Raw genomic sequence first — 22,290 nt, 5'->3', positions numbered from 1 at the left:
GACAGGAAACAAAGCAGGAATGCCTTAATTAACCCCACCCATCTTCAGCTGGTTGCTTTAGATAATCTAGCAGTCCCCAGCATTTCCAGTAATACCAGATAATGTCAAAAGTCTAGAACAGGGTTAGTGGTCGGGTTGTGATGACGAGAACAAGTTGGACTAAGAGTAATGAACATTGCCAGCAAGTAATCTGACCTTTACCTCGATGTCCATCTTCATACTCAATATATAATGAGGTTTACCCAAACCATAATGCCTTTGATACCATACATGGACAGAACAATATATATTACACATTGACAGTCACCGCCGTGTAGTTAAAGTTAGGTCCAAGTTTCCATAGGAAGGGTGTATTTTAGTTTTTGCTCAAAGCTTTAGCGCAATTTATTGAATCTTCATGAAACTTTCCAAACAAAGTTCATCCACCTCAGCTCCTTCCTGGAAAGGTTCGGGGTGATCTGTCGAGCATGGGCTAAGAAAAATAGGCCGTCCATTGCATTGATTTCCCATGTTAATTCTTGTTGGAAAGTTTTCATTAGGTACAGAAAAAAACAGCTGATTGCAATTACACCAAATTTAGCAAGAGGTTAGAACCTTTTTTCAGAATGTATGTTTTTTGTTATTTGCTATACATCCATTTAGCCATTTTCGACAAATTTTTGTTTAAAGAGGAGCTTGGGGTGTTCATGAAGGGCTTTCAAAGTTAGGTATATGTGAACGGGAGTCCCGCGGTGCTGAAATAAAAATGGGCCCCTATGATCAGCTGAGGGAACTCTTTCTCACCCATGCCAATTTTTGTATTGCGTGACCAGTGCTGGTCCCTCAGTACCAAGACATCTGATTGGCTGGCTGTAACTTAAAGAAAAATTCTGCCCCATTGCAGGGCTCAGGGACTCCTAATAGAGATGACTTGGACCAACCCATTACAATAACTAAAATAGAGGAGGTCTGCAAAGGAATGAACCCTGCAAAGACACCGGCGGTAAAGACACCGGTGCATGATGACTACCGGTTGCATGGTAAATATCGGTCGCTCCTTTACCCCTGGCATGGATGTGGTCACAATTGTGGTTCTTTCAACTAGTGGGCCTCCGGATCAATGTGCATTATACCACCCTATCTTCCTCATAAATGTGTGGATCAAACTCAATGCTAAAGTCTCTATACAATAAGGCTGCTCAGGGTGATGGCTTATCTGGTCTACCCGTGCCAATGAGGGTTTATACCATGCTGTACCTAATACTGCATTTGTAGAATGCACACCACCCTAGCTCATTCAGCCACAAAAGAAGCCATAAAGCCCTCCTGCTCATTGATTTTGAGAAAGCTTTTGATTCCTTGAATTCGTTTTCTCCAGGAGTGCTGCAACACATGGGTTTTGGTCCACGTTATATGACCTATGTCCGTTCCTTATGTACCCAGCTGCAAGTGAAAGTAAATGGACGCATTTGTACGGCACCAGACATGGTTGCCCCCAGTCATTTCTACTATTTGTGCTGGCCTTTAAGCCACTTGTGGCATGAGCTAGGTGTGATGCCCAGATATTGGGCTTTGATTTGGTTTGAAAACCGGATTACCCGATATCAAGATAGTGTTCTCCACTTCTTGCCCTGCCCTCACATTACAGGCCCCCAGCTCATCCAAAAGTTGGGCCTGTATGACGAAGCCTAGGGGCTCATGGATAACTGGGCTAAGTTCCTCATGGTTCCGGTTGGGGGTGGAGCAGAGAGATCACAGACTGGCAACCCTGCCTCCAGATTCGAAGACTTAGCTTTTGTTATCTGGGAATCCAAATTGCTCTGGAACCCGACCTTACATGGAATCACAATAGCACAGCTTAAGTTATTGGTTCTGCTGAGATTCTTATATGTTTCACAAAACGTTTCAATGTTGCTCCCTCTGAGTTGGTTTAGAGAACCCTTGTCTAAGGTATTAGCATTCATTTGGGCAAACCAAGCCCCCCCCTTATAGCCTTTAGTAAATAAATGTATGTAGTCTACTTACCAATGCAGAATGGGAATTGCTGACTTATTTATGCCTTTACTACCAGGCTTCACAAATCCTGGTACTGAATGGAAGGCACAATGGGAGTGGCAGAATCCCTCGTTTCGAGCCTAAGTAGCCCTAGGTGGTCAGGAAACTATATTAGGTTTGATGTATGAATCCCCAATTTCCTTGTTCTCTCCCAGAAGTTACCAGTTTTGTGATAGTGGCTTGGAGGTCAGTTCTGAAAGGGATAGTTTAAGACCGCCAAATAACTCCAGAGACCCCATGTGGTGTGGAGACTGGCTTAACCATCACACACAACCTGAAGAGTTTGGTAAATGGGACCTCATTGGCAATGTCGAATGGGGGATGTGAGGCGGTCTATTTACATGAAATCCTTTCAGGACCTCTAATCGGTGTTCGACCATCATAGGTCTCTGGTGTATAAATACAGCTTCAACACGCCCTGTCATATCACTCTGCCTCTTAGATGGAGGTACCTGAATTCATCCCACTGGAGGCCAAAATCCTTAGGGCACCTTTTGGGAAAGGTGGGATATCCCATTTCTATAAATCCTTAATCATTAATTTCCCAGACTTATTTACACCTCTGAAGGAGAGGTGAGAGGCATGGGTGGGTCACCCAGGAGATAGTGACTAGAGGGATGCCAGAATCGTCGCACATGAGCTAGCCATACCCTCCCGATTAAGGCGTATACAGTTATATAGAGGCTATGGCAGGCGAAGAAGGTCTACTCGCACCGGTTCTTCCGCTGCTCTGACACTGGGGGAGACATCTTTCATGTGGTATGAGGGTGTCTGCTAATTGTGACATATTGGGCTAAAAGTTTAACAGTGGAATCCTCACCCCGCATTATGGTTTTTGGCATTGTAGAAGACTTTGGGGAGGGGGCAGAGGACATGCCGTTGGAAACTTTCCCTACTTGGGATGGGAACCCTGATTGCGAAGCAAGACATCGCTAGATACTAGAATTCTGCTAAGCCTACTCCCTTTGTGGAACAGCTTAGGGCTATGGACTGTTGCTTGAAACACATCTATAAAGCAAGAGGCTCTCTGCAAACCCCACATAATTTGGGGGTATTTTGTGAGCATTATGGACTGATGGGCTAAAGACTTTGTGGTGTCGCATTCATAGTCCAAATAATCTGTCACATGAAATGGCTACAAAAGTCATTCACAGACTATTTTTTTATATTTAGTAAAAAAACAATTTTTATAGGGAGGTCTCTTTTTGATAAATATGTAGGAAATGTAACTTTTAGAAAGTTACCTTTTACCTGTCTGAACCTCCAGTAGGCTAAATAGCATTAGCCTACGGTCGGTGCTTGGTCTTAATAAGGAGGGTAGGGGGGCAGCTTCCATAGGATACACAATTGCCTGGGTATTGAGAGGTGTTTGTCTTCTCTTGGGAGGAATACTAGTGATAGTGGACCTAGCAACTTCATTAAGTTGTAAAGGAGCCTGCCCTTTTACAAGTAAATTTAAGGTGAGGCCTGGAGAAGGCAACACTTTGTTTACCCAGTCAGGCTTGGCGCCAAACCCAATGGGAGGGAAGCTATCCCCAGAACTTGTTTGGATTGGGCACAGTTTAGAGGACTGCTCATTTCCCTGGCCACTTCTCTGGGTGGACACGAGATGTGTGCAATCCCTGGACCATGGGTGTATTTCTGTACCACATACTATGGCCTTATAGGAAAGTTCAATATGTCAATTAAGGTTAGGCTAATTTCCTCAAGTTTAAAGGGGATTGTAGGCATTTTATTCTCCAAACTCCTTGTTAATAGGGGTAAAATGCATGGAGTTCTAAACTCAATAAAACAGAGCAGGGTGTAATTAGGGCGTTTCCTACAGACCTTATAATTAGATAATTCTGGGGAATACTGATATTTATACCTTCTATAAAAAGGTGGTAATGGAATAACGCTAAAGGAGAAAGAGTTTTACATTATCTCTACTGGTATTTTCATTTTTAGGATTAGTATGGGCAAGGACAGTATGAAGAATAAATTGGCAAGAATACATTCCCTAAAATGAGACTTTTGTCTAGTGGTAACCGTCCACTGTTTTCCTGCTTGTTAAATTAGTTAGCACAAGCTTGCACACATGGACCAAAACTCTGAAAACACTAAATCCACTATTGTAAATCAGATTTAATGTGTTTCAAGCTTTTTGCAGAAAATAACAGCCTTTTGCACGCAATTTATCAGAGATATAATGTACTTTTTGTTTTTTCTGCAGTTTAAAACAACAAATTTGGGTACTATTTCCTTCAGTCTCCCGGGGACGATGGACATGAAATACCACTTAGCATCTTTTTTTTTATTTAAAAACAAAGTTGTGAATGTGGGATTATGTAAAACTCAGGAGGGCTTGCAATATGAGGAGGTTTATGGACATAAGAATAGAGAGGCTCCTTCATGACAGGCCGCACTGCTTAGTTACACTGAGATTGTTCAGTAGTGAGGGAAATAGAAACATTGCTTTTAAATCTCCATCCTCTAGGCCTTCATGCTCCAATGAGCTCCTTCCAGGCGTTTGTCTAGACTATAAGTGGGTGCACTTCCCTTCAAAGCCCTAGCTGCAGGTAGTCCTTCGTCCCCACCCTGATCATCAGAGGGAAAGGGGAGGAGTATCTCTATCAAAATCATTTAAAATACACATTTCCTGTTTTGCAATTTCCTTCCACTTATTTTTTGGGGAAATGAAAACATATTATTTTAAGTCTATTTACCAATGGATGATGGTGATATGTATGACCCCTTGTGTTCTAATAGCCTACAGAGATATTGAAACGCGGGCAAATAATGTTTCTATCTGCAATTTGTATGCCGTCTCAAAAACATCCACGGTATGTGCATGAAAATTGACTTTGACTCAAAACTTCTGATTGTCAACTCTCCTTTTCTTTCGAATGACTTACTCCCTCCTTTCCATCCTCTGCATGCCTCCTCTCTCTGAGCACGACACACTTTAACTCACAAGTATGTATGCCTTAATCTCTATTATTCTGTCTCTGCAAATTACCCACACCCGATTTCAAAGATCACAACTTCTCCTTTAAAAGTGATACTCTTGCAACCTAACAATAGATAATCTCCTGTAACTCATCTATTAATAGTGCCAACCAGTGCATAATCCACATATACCCCTCGCCCACTAAAGATCACCCTTAACTCCTACTAGTTTAATCAACAATACATAAGTACAGAGCGTACAATCTAGTTTCAGCATATATTCCGCCTGCGCTTCACAATCTGGCTTTTCCGGCCCTCTGTAGATTCTTGCTTTCACTCCCTCAAGGAGAATTGATCATAGGGGGCGACTTGAATGCCACGATGGACGCTGCATGGGCCAGACATCCACCTAGAGACCAGGGGACGTATTCCCCACACCTAAGAGAATTCATAGACGTGCTTGAGCTGGTGGACGCTTGGCGCACACGCTACCCCACGACACATCAGTACACATACCACTCGGGTCCACACAACAGCATGTCTAGGATAGACTACGTTCTCACCTCCCAGACGAGCATACAGAGAATCCTGGAGATCGAACACCTCCCCAGAGGAATATCTGACTATTCCCTGATATTAGTGACCTACACATCAAATCATACTGGCAGGAGACGCACATACCCCATATATCCCGGATATCTGAAGGTCCCAACCGTACGTAAAGGCCTAAAGACCAGTCCTGTGCACACATACAATTCATTAAATCAAAAATTGACATAAGTAAGTACAATGCAACAAAGAAAACATCCATATATAAATTGGTAATTCCGTTTAATAAGCATATCCAGCCGACACGTGTTTCATCGTGGGACGTGTAAACCACGACTCTTCAGGGCTGGAAAGAATACAAAACATTTCATGCTAAGACATGTGCCTCAAGCAAAGCAATTATAAAATATAATGCTCAATACAAACGTAGGATACCACGCCAGTGCGAAGATAAAAAGGAAGAAAACACCACCGCTCCAAGAGGGTACTAAAGTGATGATAAGACAAAGGTATAGATTAAGCCTGCACCACCAATCGGTGAAAAGTCATAAAGGAAGGGAAGGAAGGAAAAAGAAACAAAATCATCACCAATACACCCGAATATAATGAGAGGTCCAAAGGCTATGTACCCAGAGAGTAAAAATTTCACAAGAATGAACTAACGCGTCCATACCTGAAGCTAATGCCAAAATGACAGTAGATACTGAAAAATAAAACAATACAAAACAAATAGTCAAAAAAACACACGTGTGTTCCTAGAAGCCAAGACAATGGTCAAAAAGGCGTGTCTAAGAAACAGTAAATGAGAATGTCTTACCCCTCCACCGGTGATAATTCCAACCCGGTAGGGTGAACAAAGGGTCAGTCGATCTGTGCAGATAAGTATCGTCTCTGTACGAATAAAAGATATAATACACCCACTGTAGACTGCACGTAAACACGTAAATAATAAGTCAATAAAACAAGTACAAGAAAACGATTTGTACCTTTAAAATAAAGCAAGTACAAGAAAACGATTCGTACCTTCAAAATAAAGCAACAAGGATCAAAGATGACTTCATACCGCCAGTCACGTAAAATTCAGTTATACATAAAAAGTATCCTTAGAGAGTAATTCCAGCTCGTATGTGTCAGGTAACGTGTTCGTTTAGAACAAGTCTGAGCAAACCATTATCTGGAATGAAAACCACAGCAGGAGAAAAAGTTAGGTGACGTTAATGTCTCCCACTACGTAAGATCTAAGTTAAAAGAGATGTCCAATCCACATCTATGCCGTATGTAAACACAACGAACCAGAATAGCAACTAACTACGTACTTACATATGGAACGAAGTGTCAAAGCGTCCTGGCGGCATCTATTCCGTATGTGAGTGAATCCGAGACTCATAACCCGGAAGTGCTTATATAGCAGGAAGCACCTGAACACTAGAACGTCGAAATCAATAAACCGAGTAGACTCGGAAGAAGACGGACTGCAAAGTACTGTAGCCGAAGTGTCGGAAATCCAAAAAATAAGAAATGCTCATAATTGATTTAAAGGAGAAATGCTCAATACGTAAAGGCCTACACAAAGCCTTGGAGCACTATTTTCAAGAAAACATACATTCAGTGACCTCTCCCGTCACCATATGGGAAGCGTATAAGATGGTTATGTGTGGACAAGCTATATCACTAATCACCTCACATAAGAGAGACAGGGCACAGCAGGTACTGGAGCTTGAACAAGCGGGGAGTCGGGCGGAAAGCGAGCATGCCAGGAACCCAAATGAGGTCACAACCGAAAAAAGCATACAGGGATCACATGTGGGAAGACGCTAAGGCCAGAGCTACGAAAACACAACACACTATATATGAAGTGGGAGACAAAGCCAGCAAGCTCCTTGCCTGGCTAGATAAAAAAAGAACGAGCCAGTCGTTGGGTAGCACAATTACACTTAGCCAGTGGAGAGACAATAACAGACCCACAGGGCATAGTCGCGGCTTTCGCGCAACATTACGAGACAGTCTACACACCCACTGCACACGCAACCGTAGAGGAAAATCTGGCATTTCTAAGAGATATACGCCTGCCCAAGCTAACGCCTCAAGAGGTACAAACACTGGAGGCGACCCTCACAGTTGATGAAATTGTGGCGGCCATCCGTGGGCTTCAACCGGGTAAGGCACTGGATCCAAATGGTATTCCCTTGGAGTTCTACAAAAGAGAAGCAGATACACTGGTGCCCCACCTGTTGAGAATGTACGAGACTAGCCTTGAAGAGGGAATGCTCCCCAGAGACCAGAGGGTGGGGACACTTGTGGCAATCCCTAAACTGGGCAAACCCCCGCAGGAATGCACCTCATACCGCCCAATTTCACTCCTCAATGCAGAAGCGAAAATACTAGCGAAAGTACTAGCGAACAGGCTCCAGCCCTCTCTTAAGACCCTTGTACATCCTGATCAGTCTGGCTTTATGCCGGGCCGAAATACAGCAATGAACCTAAGACGGCTTCATGGCCTGATGGCTTGTATATCTACTATCAAGGAGGAGGCAGTCATCCTCTCTTTAGACGCAAGTATGGCCTTTGACCGGGTGGAATGGCCCTTTCTGTTTGCAGTGCTATAACACTTTTGTTTCGGCCCCAAATTCTGTGCCTGGGTTCAGCTCCTGTATACACAGCCAATGGCCCATGTAATGGTAAACGGGCGCGTGTCCGACGATTTCCCCCTGGGGTGTGGGACCAGGCAGGGTTGCCCCCTGTCACCACTCTTGTTTGCGCTAGTGCTCGAGCCGCTGGCGGTGTGGATAAGGGGAGACCCGTAATAAGAGGCCTGCGATGGACTGAGGGGTGGGAGGACCGTATTTCCCTGTATGCCGATGATATCTTGTTATAGATGGGGTCACCTAGACGATCAAACAATTGCTTGTTAGACATTTGTGAATCATACGGCAGAGTGTCGGGATACACGATTAACTGGGCGAAATCGGTCCTATACATTCTTAATGGTGCCCCCCCCCCGCGCCTGCCAAGTGGTGTCACGATACGAATCGCAAATGATGGTTTAAAATATCTGGGCATACACATCACGCCAGATCCTACTCACTTCTACGAACGTAACCTACTGCCACCCCTTAAGCGACTACGCAGTGACGTGAAACACTGGCATTCCCTGCCCCTGACTCTTTTGGGTCGAGCGGCCCTATTCAAAATGATGGCCCTTCCCAGGTTTTTATACGCTTTACAGAACAAGCCACACCCGGTCTCCCACTCTTACTTTAAGTCAATTGAGGCAGAAGTGAGCCACCTCCTCTGGGAGGGTAAACCCCCCCGCATAGCAATGTGCAAGCTTGTGAGGAGCTGGTACAATGGCGGAATTGCCCTACCTAACATCCAACTCTACTACAGGGCCTCCCAACTCATAGTGATTAACCAATGGCTCCATGCCTCACAGGAGGAACCTGCCCTACGCCGCCCTAGACAGACACTCTTGGCACAGACGGACTCCTTGGTGCACTATACAACAAGGCTCAAAGCACCACACTAATTGGCCCCACAGCTCATACAGTACGCATATGGTTCACGGCACTGCAGGCACTTGGCTGGGAAGGGGTGCTTACACAACACACACCACTGTGGGACACCCGAGACTAGGAACACTACGCAACAGTTAAGGTTTCAACCGTTGGGACCTTATCCGGGATATCAAGGGTGGGAGACTTATTGAAGAAGGGGAAGACGATTATGTTTGCCCAGTTACAAACGACATACCAAATGGCCGACACGGAACAATTTAGATACATACAGATCAAACACGCGCTCACTAGAGCTATACCCCAGGGTACTGATCTCCCCGAATCTTCACCTCTCGAAGACCGTCTACTAACCAACTGCCTAACAAAAAAAGCAATCTCTCTCTCACGTACCGTAAACTAATAAACAATCTGAAAGACCCCACACACCACCTGAGAGACAAGTGGCAGACCGAGCTGGGAGACATGGACGAACAGGACTGGCAGGAGGCACTAGCATCCCCATGTGAAGTGGCGATCCCATCCAGACTCCAACTGATACAATTGAAAATACTGCATAGAACATATTACACCAGGACAACACTTCATAAAATAGGATACAGACCTAAGTGACTAATACCTACTTACGATCAAGGAGCCACAGGGCCTCACCAATATCAGTGCCTGAACAATACCAGGCTGGGACAAAGTGGAAGAGATGTGAATATCCACTCCTTGCCACAACCATATGCACTACCTTGTATAATGTATGATTCTTCAATTGTAAATGATGTTTGTAATCAGCAATGTTTTAAGCAAATACCAATAAACATTTCCAAAAATAAATAAATACATAAGTACGTATATTCTTCCCTGTGACATTCTACCACCTGCTCATTCTTCACTCTTTAAAGAAAAGTATTCTATTGGTCTACGTTTGTGCATGAGTTCGGTTCTGTCATTTGTAGGAAGCTGGGACGAGTTACTGCTGGGATCGTAATTGAAACGGTGAAGGTGTGAGAAACGGAGGTGCTTGCAATAGGGGAGATAAGTCAAACTAACATATCCCCTACAACTAAGTGAGAGCTGGTATCTGGGCCCATGGCTCTCCTTAGACACTCTTCTAAATAGAAAGGTCCAGAGAGGTGAATGTTGACCTCAGATGCCTGATGAATTTGCCGCTACTGTTGAAATAGGCAATGAAACATGTTGGCCATCCTTGATGTGGTTAACAACATGCTGTGTTTTTAACCTTGGATAATTCACGTAGTGCAATAAAGACGTTGAAAGTATATACGTGAGTTAAAACCAATTTTACCTTGAGACTATCACTGTCTCCCTTTTCCTTTGGGGTCTTTTCTTACATTTCTATTTTTTTGCACTTCTCTTACACTGGACACATTTTTTCTTTTCATGAGAAAGTTATCAATGATGATAAGTACGTGGGCAAACTGGTGAGTACCTGCCAGTTGCCCCTCTTGTGGTGCGCATGTGAGATACTTTCTAATTTTTTCCACAATTTTACCGGCACATCAGAATTTTTGTGATATCACATGTCCTGAAATTGATGGTTGCTGGTTGAGTGACACTATCCTAGACTGGTTTCTTTTCACTTTGTGGGATCTATTAGATATTAATTTATATGGCACAGGGGATCATTTCAGAGTTCACGAAATAGAATTGCTGACTCAAGGGAGATAGATATAAATATTCCCTTTTGATCCTATGTATTCACAGTACTAAATGATGAAAAGTGCCGCTCATTGCCAGGTCTTTTGTGTTGGATTATGATATGAGTGGAGGGTGGCCTGGCATATATTACCCCTCTTTAGCTCCTTGTTAGATGATAAATTTGTTATGGAGAGACAAAACTGCTTTGCCTAATTATCTTTCACTTCTTGCCTTCCATTTTTTCAGTGTGTTGAACAAATATGTAACATGAATTTAAAACAGCATGGTGGCTGTTGTTTGGAGTATGCACATCATGGAGTGGGCTGTTCAAGAGAATAATGACTCAAAAATGTCAGTGCAGCGTTTAAATATTTGGATGTGCATGAGACATAATGGTGCCTGTGTTAATGAGAAAAGCAGCAGTAATAACAGATTTCATATTTTTCCAACTTTGCTACAGGTTGATTGGGCGATTGTAATTCGGAAAACATGGGACTTCAGTGAAGACGGTGCTTATAGGTGCCTGGAAAACTTTCTTAATGATGGTAAGAAAATATTTACTAAAATGAAGATGGCCATTCTTTAGTTTGTTTTTAACAAGCATCCCTGTGCCTTTGCCACTTTTAGCGGTGTACTTCCGAGGTTTTCTAGTTTTCATAAATGTGTGAGTTTGGTAGGTTTCCCGAGATGGCCGCCAAGCCCGGGGCCAAAAACCCAGTTGACTCCCTTTCAAAACCATGTTGTTTTGTGATAGGTCATTTTGATGTCTTCTCAATACGTTTTGGACCCTTGCCTGTCGCGGGTACTTGACCCACCCATGCGATTGAGGTACCATTTTTATTGGGAGACCCGGGGGAACACTGGGTGGTAGGAAATTTGTGGATCTACGCATGTTCCAGAACCTTCCACCACAGAAATGTGAGGAAAATTTATTTTTCTTTTTTACAAAGTTTGAGGGTTGCAAGGGATTCTGGGTAACAGAACCTGGTGGGAGCCAGACAAGTTACCCCATCCTGGATTCCCCTGGGTGTCTACTTTTCAAAAATGTATAGGTTTGCTAGGTTTCCCTAGGTGCCGGCAGAGCTATGGTTCAAAATCTACAGCTAGGCACTTTGCAAAGGAAAGGTCAATTTTCACTGTACAAATGTGGTGTGTCTACGTTGCGGTTTGGGCTGATTCCTGTCGCGGGGACTAGGCCTACCCACACAAGTTAGGTATCATTTCTATCGTAAGACTTTACGGAATGCGGGGTGGGTGGAGGTTTGTGGAGCTGCGCAGATTCCAGAACTTTCCATCACAGAAATGTGAGGAATTTTTTTTTTTTTTTTTTACAAAGTTTGAGGTTTGCAAGGGATTCTGGGTAACAGAACCGAGTGAGAGCCACATAAGTCACCACATCCTGGATTCCCCTGGGTGTCTAGTTTTAAAATATGCATAGGTTTGCTAAGTTTCCTTGGGTGCCAGCTGCGTTAGGACCCAAAATCCAGAGGTAGGCACATTCCGCAAAAAAGTCTGTGCCTAGTGGGCTTTCTGCTGCCCTGGGTAGGGGGGAAATCGGGGGCTATTGCCCCAATATGCTCCCAAGGGGGGCAGAAAGACTGTGGCTATTTTGTTTGGGTGGGTGGGGACATTGGAATGCCCATTCTGGGCAGCCCCCACCCCTACGTATAAAAAAGCCAGCATAATCGCTGGCGCCTCGTGGGCACTCTGGCCCCCCCCCGGGTGGAAGATCAGGGGCTATTGCCCCCATCTGCCTCTCGGGGGGAGGGGCAGAAAGGCTGTGGTACTCATTCTGGGCAGCCCCGCCCCTACTTTAGAAAATTAAAAATTCCTGATGCCTAGTGGGCTTTCTGCCCTCCTGGGGCGATACCCAATCAGGGATCCACTAGGGAAGGGTACCATTGGAAAGGGGAGATTCTCCCCATTTCCAACGATACCTCTCTCGAGTGTTTTTCGGTGCTCAGGAGGCTGAGATAACCCCACGAGCACTGAAACATTGAAACTGAAACTAAGTTTCAGTTTCGTTTTCAATGTAATGACAACAGCGCGCCAAGCGCTCGATCGTCATTCCATTGAAAATGAGTGAAAGGCCTCGGGAGGTTGGGGAAGCTCTTCCCCACTTCCCAAGGCCCCAAAAAAATGGAAATCCCTCTGCTGTTTTCAGCAGAGGGATTTCGTGCGTCTGTCCTCATGATGGAATGGTTCCGTCATGAGCACAGGCGCACTGGTGATCACGACGGAACCATTCTGTCATGAGCACTGAAGGGGTTAATACACTCTCCAGTACAATATTTATGTTGGTCCGTGTTCCTATGAATTCCACATTAGACAATCCCTTAGTTTTTGTCGACGTTTCGACCCATTCGGATAATCATATCGCTCTGATCAGGACTAAAATGCGCCATCCGCCATGCCAACCTGAAAGGAAGAGGTAAAAAGGCCATTCTGTATCACATGATACTTTATCATAGTGCTGACCAGGTGGCAGAAACATTGCATGCACAGACCTCATGCTTGTAATTAATACAAATGGCTTCCGATGGTGTTTTATATGGAAGCCACAAGTGGACACTACCCAGGCCAAAACTGTGAAAAGTAATACAAAAAATACCTTTACTCACTGTGGGTTGTCATAATCACTCACACCTCATCATGCCATAAATGATCACACGCTTCTGTAGCATAAATCTTATAGCGTCTATCAACTTCAGACCACAAGAAATGGGAAATATTTACTGGATCCACAGTCCCTATTATGGGTGCTGGGGAAGGCTGTACAATTTTTCATGTCTGAGAGAAATAATGGCTCATCCATAACTGGTACTATAGCGGCCACAACAGAAGTCGCATGTGTCACACGAATCCTAAAGAGGAGTGTAAGTCATGCGAATTTGTGAGGAAACCATATATTAGCTATACTACACCACATTCTAAAGAAGCTTCAACAGAAGTCATGCATGCCCCCTAAACAGGCGGCTCATGCTAGCCATAATATAAACACTTACGAACCATAAAACCGAAAGGCCTAGCCATTGCAAACTACTTTACTTTGACAAATTTAGCCACAACTTTGTCAGTAAGTAATGACTGAAGCCACCGGCCGCTCTTGTTTCAAAGTCATACATTGATGAACCACCATCAGTGCAAGTATGGCATAGCAATGTAAGAAGCCGCCCTAATGAGCGTGTCCAAATATAATTTACTAGTGGTTTTAGGAGAGCAGAGTTCAGAGCCAAAATCACCCAAACAATGCGCCCTGATGTTTGAGCAAATAGAACAACTGCTGACAATTCATCCGAAGTTTGATTTGCTAAGAATTAAGTATTTGTCCATTTTCTGCCTAGTTCATTGAGATACTTTGTATGACATCAATCTCATGCCCTTTAGAGTCTTATTTTACTCATTGCAACTTGTTCTTATTTCGCCCTGCCTATCCTCTCACCTGTGCCTCATCAAGGGGCTTTTGCTTGAATTGTACAGTCGCACAGGTTTAGCAGGGGTAACTCAAGGGCTGGAAGTCTTCTGCCCTGATGGAAAGGGGAATGCATTTACTCAGGGCAGAAGACTTCCAGCTCTTGATTTACCCCTGATAAACCTGTGCGACTGTACAGTCCTATATGGTGTAGCAGAGTCCTTCTTCTCCTTAACATGCTACGCTTCCCCACCTTTTGCATTGTTGACTTCAGACACACTCCATGAATATTGCATGCGCACATCATGGAAACAAGATGGCCGATGGTGAGGAGCTCCCTCACGAAGCTCTCATGGGCAGGGATCACTTTTGGCTTTAAATCCCTTTCATATCCCTGTTACTGAGCTCCTTCTTCAGGGAATGATGGATGAGCATCCTAGGAATATTGCTGGAGTTCCTTTGGAAAATAACCCACCTCTCCAGAAATGGGGTGAGGTAAAGAGGATCCCCACTGGAAAACGAGGATGCCTGGCAACGCCGGTGTAGCCTCCGTGCTCCAAGAACACGGGCTGGGCTGCACTGGTTTTGGTGGGTCTCCCTCTCTCTCTTGGCACGGCGTGGTCTCTCTCTCTTTCCTCCGGGAGGGGCCACGCCGAAGGGGGGAATCTTGTGGTGCAGTGCTGCAACGAGCAGCCCGCGCTTCCCGTGTTCTTTGGTGCAGAAGCAGCCCACGCCTTGGGCTCGTCCACAGAGGTTCGATCACTCACCCAACGCTACTTGTTTTCTTAATAAAGGATTGAAGTGCATACCACGGGGTGGGATGAAAACAAGAAGCACTTTCTGTGCGCCTCACTGGAGAATGTTTCAGGGGCAGAACACATCCCTCCTCAGGCGCAGGGCTGTAAAATAAAAGAGCTCTACACTCGCTTGCTCCTTTTTGCGCTGATAAAGGCACCAGGACTGTCCATAAGTAGAGCACCAGGACATTTAAAATGCACCAGGAAGACTTTGATGTCCCCGAGTCTTCCAACAACAGGAGGCAAGCACACACAATCCCTTGGAAGTTTTCTTCCCAAGCAGAATACCACAACTGGGCAAAAAGAGTCAGCCCTTTTCCTCTAACACAGACGGAAGCAGCAACTGCAGGCCAACACCACACAGCAAAGGAGCAGTACTCCTCCTTACAGCTCTTCTTCTTGGCAGGGTCCTCTTTTTCCTGGAAGTAATCTAAAGTCCTGGGGTTTTAGGTGTAATACTTATACCCCAAAATGTATTTGTTCTCTTTGTGGCAAGGGTCTCTGAACCCAGTCCAAACCAGTTCTGCATTCACTGGTGCAGCATGACCACAATGGGCGGAGACAGCATTGTGCAGAAGGAGACACAGCCTATTCAGGTGTAAACACAACTCCTCCCACTACTCTAAATGCAGACCAGGTCTATTCAGGCCTGCGATGAGTCACCCTGGCAAGGCAGGGCACACCTCAACCCCCCCCCCCCCCCCCCCCAGTGACTGTCTAGAGTGAATGCACATCTCAGCTCCTGTCACTCACACACCAGACGCTGAATACACAAACAGCCAGAGGCACACAGAATGGTAAAATCGGAAAATGCCCACTTTCTAAAAGTGGCATTTTCTAACAGAATTTAAAAACCACCTGCACCAAATGGTGCGTTAATAAATTCTGAGTTCAGAGAGTCTAAACTTAATTTTCCTATCTTGTCCGTATTGCAAGTTACACATGTAAAAATTCCAATGATAAGCCTATGGGACAGGTAGCCTTTCAACAGTGAAAAACAAATTACCCAGTATTTCACTATCAGGACATGTCACTCACACTAGCACATGTTCTACCTTTCACATACACTGCACCCTGCCCATGGGGGTACCTTGGGCTTACCTTAGGGGTGCCTTACATGTAAGGAAAGGGAAGGTTTGGGCCTGGCAAGTGGGTGCACTTACCAGGACAACATGGCAGTTTACAACTGTGCGCGCAGACACTACAGTGGTAGGTCTAAGATACATTTACAGGGCTCCTCGTGTGGGTGGCACATCCAGTGCTGCAGGTCCACTAGTAGCATTTGATTTACAGGCCGTGGCACACACTGTGCTCTTTACTGGGGACTTACCAGTAAATCAAATATGCCAATCATGGATAACCAACCATTGTCATAATGAATATGTATTTAGCACTGGTCAGCAGTGGTAAAGTGCCCAGAGTCATATAGCCAACTAAAATATGGTCACAAAAATAGGAGGCAAAAGGCAAAAAGTTTGGGGATAAACCTGTCAAGAGGGCCAGGTCGAACACTTTATTTTGCTACCTTTCATCAAATCCATCTAATAACGCTACCTTCCAGATGCATGTTCTTTAAGTAAAGATCTATCAAGCTTCTCGCTCATCTTCATTTTAAGGCAAAGCACACCCATACTTGCCCACCAGCCCTTGTTGCCTGCCTCAATGCTGACTACATCCTCTCCCAACCTAACTCCACTTATTCCTGCGATGAACCTATGAGTTGGTCATCCCCATCATTGTGCTCTACCTTTGCCTGTAACTTGCGCTCCTAAACAGTTGCACCTTCTAGCCCTTATTAGTGCTTCCCCCGTGTCCGCTGCACACGTCCTCCACATTCCTCTTCTACCCTATAGTCAACTAGCCTGTGTCATGGACCTACAAAGAACAACCAGCACCACTCTGGAGCCAGCTGAGCATTACGCTTATAAAATTACCTATGCCCTGAGCTTATCAAAAAAGAAGTCAAATCGTTAAAACACAGACTACTCAAATCTCATCCAGAAAATCTAGTCTCTGATCCCTATTTTTGTACAAATAAAGGAGCTATATTTAGTGACACAAAAAGATGGGCACAATAGAGGAAATCTCTCCTCTCTCTACTGGTGATCTCCCAAAACAAAAATTGCCCTTTGCACTCAAACTTTTCAGTATCTGCGTCATGGAGAGCAGCTGTCACCATCACCATCTACAACAATGATATTATCCTCATCCAGTCATCAAATCACCAACTTAAACTATTTGAGGAATTTTTCCCTCTTATCAAGAAAACAGTATTGAAGTCTGATCCCCCTCCGTTCCACCTAACGCTCTAGACATCCCTAATTCACCCACTCCACCTGGGGGGTAGATAGAAACCACTGCCCACCACACTATATTGCAGCCTTATTTCCACATCCAGTGCTATTACTTCAGTTTTACATAGCCAAGTTGCCAACTCCCTCACACCGACTACACAGCTTACCTCCCACTTGCCTCAACCACTGTCTCCCCGGAATGCTGATCCCCCAACAGCACTTATTAGCATACCATTAGCACTCCTGCTCACCCATCTACTGGGTTCTTCCCCCTAACGTCATTCTCTCTTCTACTCCCAGCCCACCCTTCCCTTTGCTCTCTCCACTGTACCTCAGCACCCATTCCCCAACGACCCTATACACCCTCCCCCAATACTTCAGGACCCTATCCCCAACTAAATCATCACCCCCTTCCCACCTGTCCACTGCCTCAAGACCTGAATTCACTGAGTAATAATTACTGCAAAAGTATCAGATCCTCGAAAGCAAACTATTTCAGAAACAAATTTGATCAAGCTAACAACCGTCCCCAAAAACATTTTGAACCCATAAAACCCCAATCGAACGACTCACCTATCCCGTCTCGTGCTGGACCTATTACGCTGCCAAACTGCGAGGATTTCACCTCCTTCTTTCTCCACAAGACAGAGAGCTTGTTAAAAGATCTGCAGACTACTGAGGAACAATGTCCCCTCCCACCACAAACCATCCTCTACCTCCCAGTCTACTGTTACTTTGTGTGCCACGGGACACCTCCCCAAAAACAACGCCCCGTGAAACTCTTTCAAAACCTTTGAGGAAAGCACCATTCATAATATTCCAACAAAGCTCAAACCACTTCAATGAACCTCTACCTCCCAAGTTCTTCAAGGAGATCATATCCGCATTACTCCCACTTTGGACCAAGATTGTTAATGCCTCCCTCCTTCAAGGCACTATCACCAACTGCCTAAAGTCTGGCCAGGTTTCCCCCATCCTAAAAATCCCAAAGCAGATCAAACTGACATAAACAACTTCCATCCTGTCTCCAATATTCCTACCTCACCTTAGCCTGGCAACAGCTCAGGATGGGAGGCACCGCTCTGTCCATCGGTGCCCCGGGCGGTAGAAGAGCTGCAACCGGAGCCGGCGGTAGAAGAGCTGTAACCGGAGCCGGTGAGGCCTTTTACTCGTAATCTACGGGTTAAACCGGTAAATCGTGTTCACCAAAAGTGGGATTGCTGGTTTTGTATTTGTATCTGTTTCTACTACCTTGCACTTAAATTATTTTCCACTATTTCATATAATCAAACGCAGTAGCACTTTATTGTGACGTGCTGAAGAAGGCCGTGACACCTTCATGGGTCGATTTGGCCGAAACATGTAGACCTGTTTCATCTGTCATATGCAGTAATTATCTGTTCGAGGCATATGAGCTGTAGATCATATGCTTTTGCATAGATCGCCATCTAGTATTGGGCCTGGATGTTTGCAGTTTGTTTTTCTTCGAAGAAGTCTTTCCAGTCACAAGGTAGGTGACTCCTCCCTTAGGTGATAGTGTGCATGGGCATGGACTCCATTGTTAGATTGTTTTCCCGCAGTGGGTGATAATGGAGTCAGTAAGAGTAGTTAGAAGGAGATGTCCATGAATGCATGTATCTAAGTAAGATGTAACTGCAACAAGTATAGGTACCCAGGGAGGCGGGTGGGCGTATATGATTCAACAGCTCTACATACCAAGAACAGATGCATACTGGTAAGTAGTATTTTCCGTTCGAGGCATATGAGCTGTAGATCATATGCTTTTGCATAGACTATACAGCAGTTATCTCCAAAAGTGGTGGCTAACCTGTAGCTGTTGCAGTAGTCTGAAATAGTGTACGTAAAACTACCAGGCCTACTCTAGCTTGCTGTGCTGCTAACACTTCCACCGAGTAATGTTTTGTGAATGTGTGAGGGGTAGACCATGTTGCAGCTTTGCATATGTCTATGAGTATATTCCCTAGAAATGCCATAGAAGCCCCCAGTTTATGTGTAGTGTGCTCTAGGGGGAACTGGCAATGTTCGTTTAGCCTTTGCATAGCATATTTGAATACAATTAACAATCCACCTTGCAATACCTGATTTTGATATGGCATTGCCCTGGTGTGGTGGAGCAAAGGTTACAAAAAGTTGATCCGTGTTACGAAAAGGTTTTGTCCTTTCAATGTAATACAGCAATGCTCGTTTGACATCTAGAGTGTGCAGAGCATGTTCTGCCACTGAATCTGGTTGAGGGAAGAAAACAGGTAACTCAACCGATTGATTAATGTGAAAGGCAGAAATTACTTAAGAAAGTAATTTAGGGTTGGTCCGAAGAACTACTTTGCTTTGGTGCACATGCAAAAAGGGTTCGTCTATGGTTAATGCCTGGATCTCACTGACTCTTCTGAATGAGTGATATAGCAACTAGAAAGGCCACTTTCCATGTAAGAAAATGCAGTTCACATCTGTGTAATGGTTCAAAGGGTGGAGAGAACAATATTGAGATTCCACACTGGGGCAGGTGGACGCCTCAGTGAAAAAAACTCTTTTGAGTCCCTCCATAAATGCTGTAATGACAGGTACTCGAAAAAGAGATAGATGCTGCCTATTTTGGAGGTATGCAGCTATTGCAGCAAGATGTAAGCGGATAGATGAGTATGCCAAATTGGAACGTTGTAGATGTAACAAATAGCATAAAATGTTTTGTACCGAAGCATTAAGTGGGTTGATGTGGTTGTTGTTACAATAAATCACAAACCGCTTCCACTTGGCTGCATAGCAGGCTCTTGTGGTAGGACGCCTAGCTTCTTTGAGGATATTCATACAGTCTGGCGGTAGATTTAGATTTAGACACTACATGATCACGCAGTTTTCTTGACTGTTAATTCTGCTCTTATTGGTTTATCTCCTCTGCTCTCTGAATAATTTAAAGCTAAACCTTCCTCTCTGGTCACTACTTTATTCTGTATTTTATCCCGAATATGATGTTAATGTTGTTATTGCTCCACTATCTGTAAACCTGTAAAGTGCTCTGATACCCGCAAGGGTCGTGTACACGCTATATAAAACTATCAAAATAAGTAAAAACAACAAGGTTTAGCTGATCTCTTTGGCTACATTACTGTGATTGAGATTCAATGAAACTGTTTTCCTAAAAAGCACAGGGTGTGGCACTAGATGCAGCTTAACCTAAAGTTGCACATTTTTGGGACATAGCCTAGGTTATTGCAGCCACTGCTTTTTCACAAGATCCCCTAGATCTATATCATCAATAGCACCCTTTTAGATTGATATCTTGTACATGCAAGTTTGGTCCCTCCTAGGACTTACTTTGAATGTTAGCCAGTGTTTCTCCTTCATACACTTTGAGATCAGATGGTATGCTACCTGGTCTTCGCGCATAGAGAAATTGTGCCATAAAATCTTGGCACCACAACAAATGCTTATGAGTGGAATGCCTGCAAAAGTCTCAGCAGCGGTAATAGCTCAATTCATGTTCCTGTCCATCACTCTTTGCGTACCGCATGACTCCAGCAAGGAGCAACAATATGTAAATTAGTCTCTATAGTCTTTCTTCTGTTCCAATAAGATCAGTTTAGCCCAGACTACCAGGTTTCAACTGAAATTGAACATAATCAATCCCAGGTTGTTTTCGAAAATAAAATCTTAACCTGTCCATCTGGGACTGTTGATACAGATTTCCAGCCATCTGGAAGTAAACCTACTGAGTTGCCAAGTTTTGAAATAAGTGCTGTTGAATAACAAGGGAGGATTACATTCTGCATGGAACCACTTCCCCTCTGTCTTCACCATGTGAAAATAACCCATAGCAGGACACTTGAGACCCAGGATCTTCAGAAGATAACAAAGTGAACCTAGCCTTTTCTTGTAGATAAATGTGGATGGAATATCCTATGTGGTGTGGCACTTCATAACATAGGCGATTGTGTGGGTTGTGATATCTCATAAAGGAAAGTGCTATGCCCTGTTGTTCTGTGTTTTGTAATTCTAACATTGGTATGTGTAAATTAAAGAGCTCATCTTTTTCAAAGTCAAAACCCACACTGGATATTGCAGGTATAGAGTGGAATTACTAGTGTCAGACAGGTTCCGTCTTCCAACAACTCCTTGATTTAGGATTGACTGCTCACCCTCACTGGCCCCGGAGAAGTATACAATAAGAATATCTTGGTTAGCCAACTAGAGAACAGTAGTACATGAGGTTTTAAAACTTTAGTGGTACTTCACAGGACCAACCACAGATATTGCCCTGTAATCATCCGACTGCAACAGGATCCCAAGTAAATTCTTCACAGCCTCTGCATAGAAAGTCCTTCTTGGATTCTGCAGCTTTACTTCATATCAAAACTGGTGTTTTGATAAAGATTATGCTACATATTCAGATAATGGTGCAAAGGTAGGCCTACTAATCCTATTATATTATTGCTGGATTTTGTTGCTACTATTTTTTGTTTTCCCAATATATGTTATCAGAATGATGTTCAGCTAATTGTGATTAGCATGTATTTTGTATTCTTTAAAAAACATCTAAGGCTTCTATTTCTAACCATTGCATTTAATTATTTTATTTCCTTTTCCAAGGAATTAAAACATACGACAAGGAGTCTGGTCGTGCGGACAAGCCTAACACCAGTCATATCTCTCCTTACCTTCACTTTGGTCAAATCAGTCCCAGGGCCGTGTTACATGAAGCACACTTTACCAAGAAGAGTGTACCAAAATTTCTAAGAAAACTTGCATGGCGAGACCTTGCCTATTGGCTACTTGTTCTGTTTCCAGACTTGCATGTGGAACCTGTCAGACCTGCATACCGGGTAAATCACATTGATTAAGTGTTTCAGATTATTGAAATATTAGTAGCTCCAGAAATATAAGTTCCACAGTTGTGCTTGTAAAAGTGTGCACACTTACAATGAATGTTACAATACATTAGAGACTAGGTCAGGAAAATTTCTTTCTAAAACAGGCATGTGATGCATTTCTAAGAGTACTATCATTTTTACATACCATTCATTTTAATATATAGTTTTCTCTCAAGCCTGCAAGGTTGGAGAGTCATGGATTGTTTTTTCATGAAAAACTGTTGAATG

At 44.0% G+C, this 22,290-nt stretch overlaps 1 protein-coding gene across 1 annotated transcript in view; it reads left to right on the top strand.

The window, feature by feature from the left end:
- LOC146776068 (uncharacterized) overlaps positions 1–22,290 on the top strand; it is a 146,638-nt gene that overhangs the window by 62,961 nt on the left and 61,387 nt on the right. The window contains exons 4-5 of the mRNA XM_085637907.1: positions 11,134–11,218; positions 21,782–22,014. Of these exons, the coding sequence (XP_085494033.1) occupies positions 11,134–11,218; positions 21,782–22,014 (318 nt within the window). The remainder of the gene's footprint in view (positions 1–11,133; positions 11,219–21,781; positions 22,015–22,290) is intronic.

The sequence above is a fragment of the Triturus cristatus genome, chromosome 12, assembly GCF_964204655.1.
Source record: "Triturus cristatus chromosome 12, aTriCri1.1, whole genome shotgun sequence".
Taxonomy (NCBI): Eukaryota; Metazoa; Chordata; class Amphibia; order Caudata; family Salamandridae; genus Triturus; species Triturus cristatus.
Note: the sequence above shows the minus strand (reverse complement) of the source record. Positions and strands in the feature narration are given on the sequence as shown.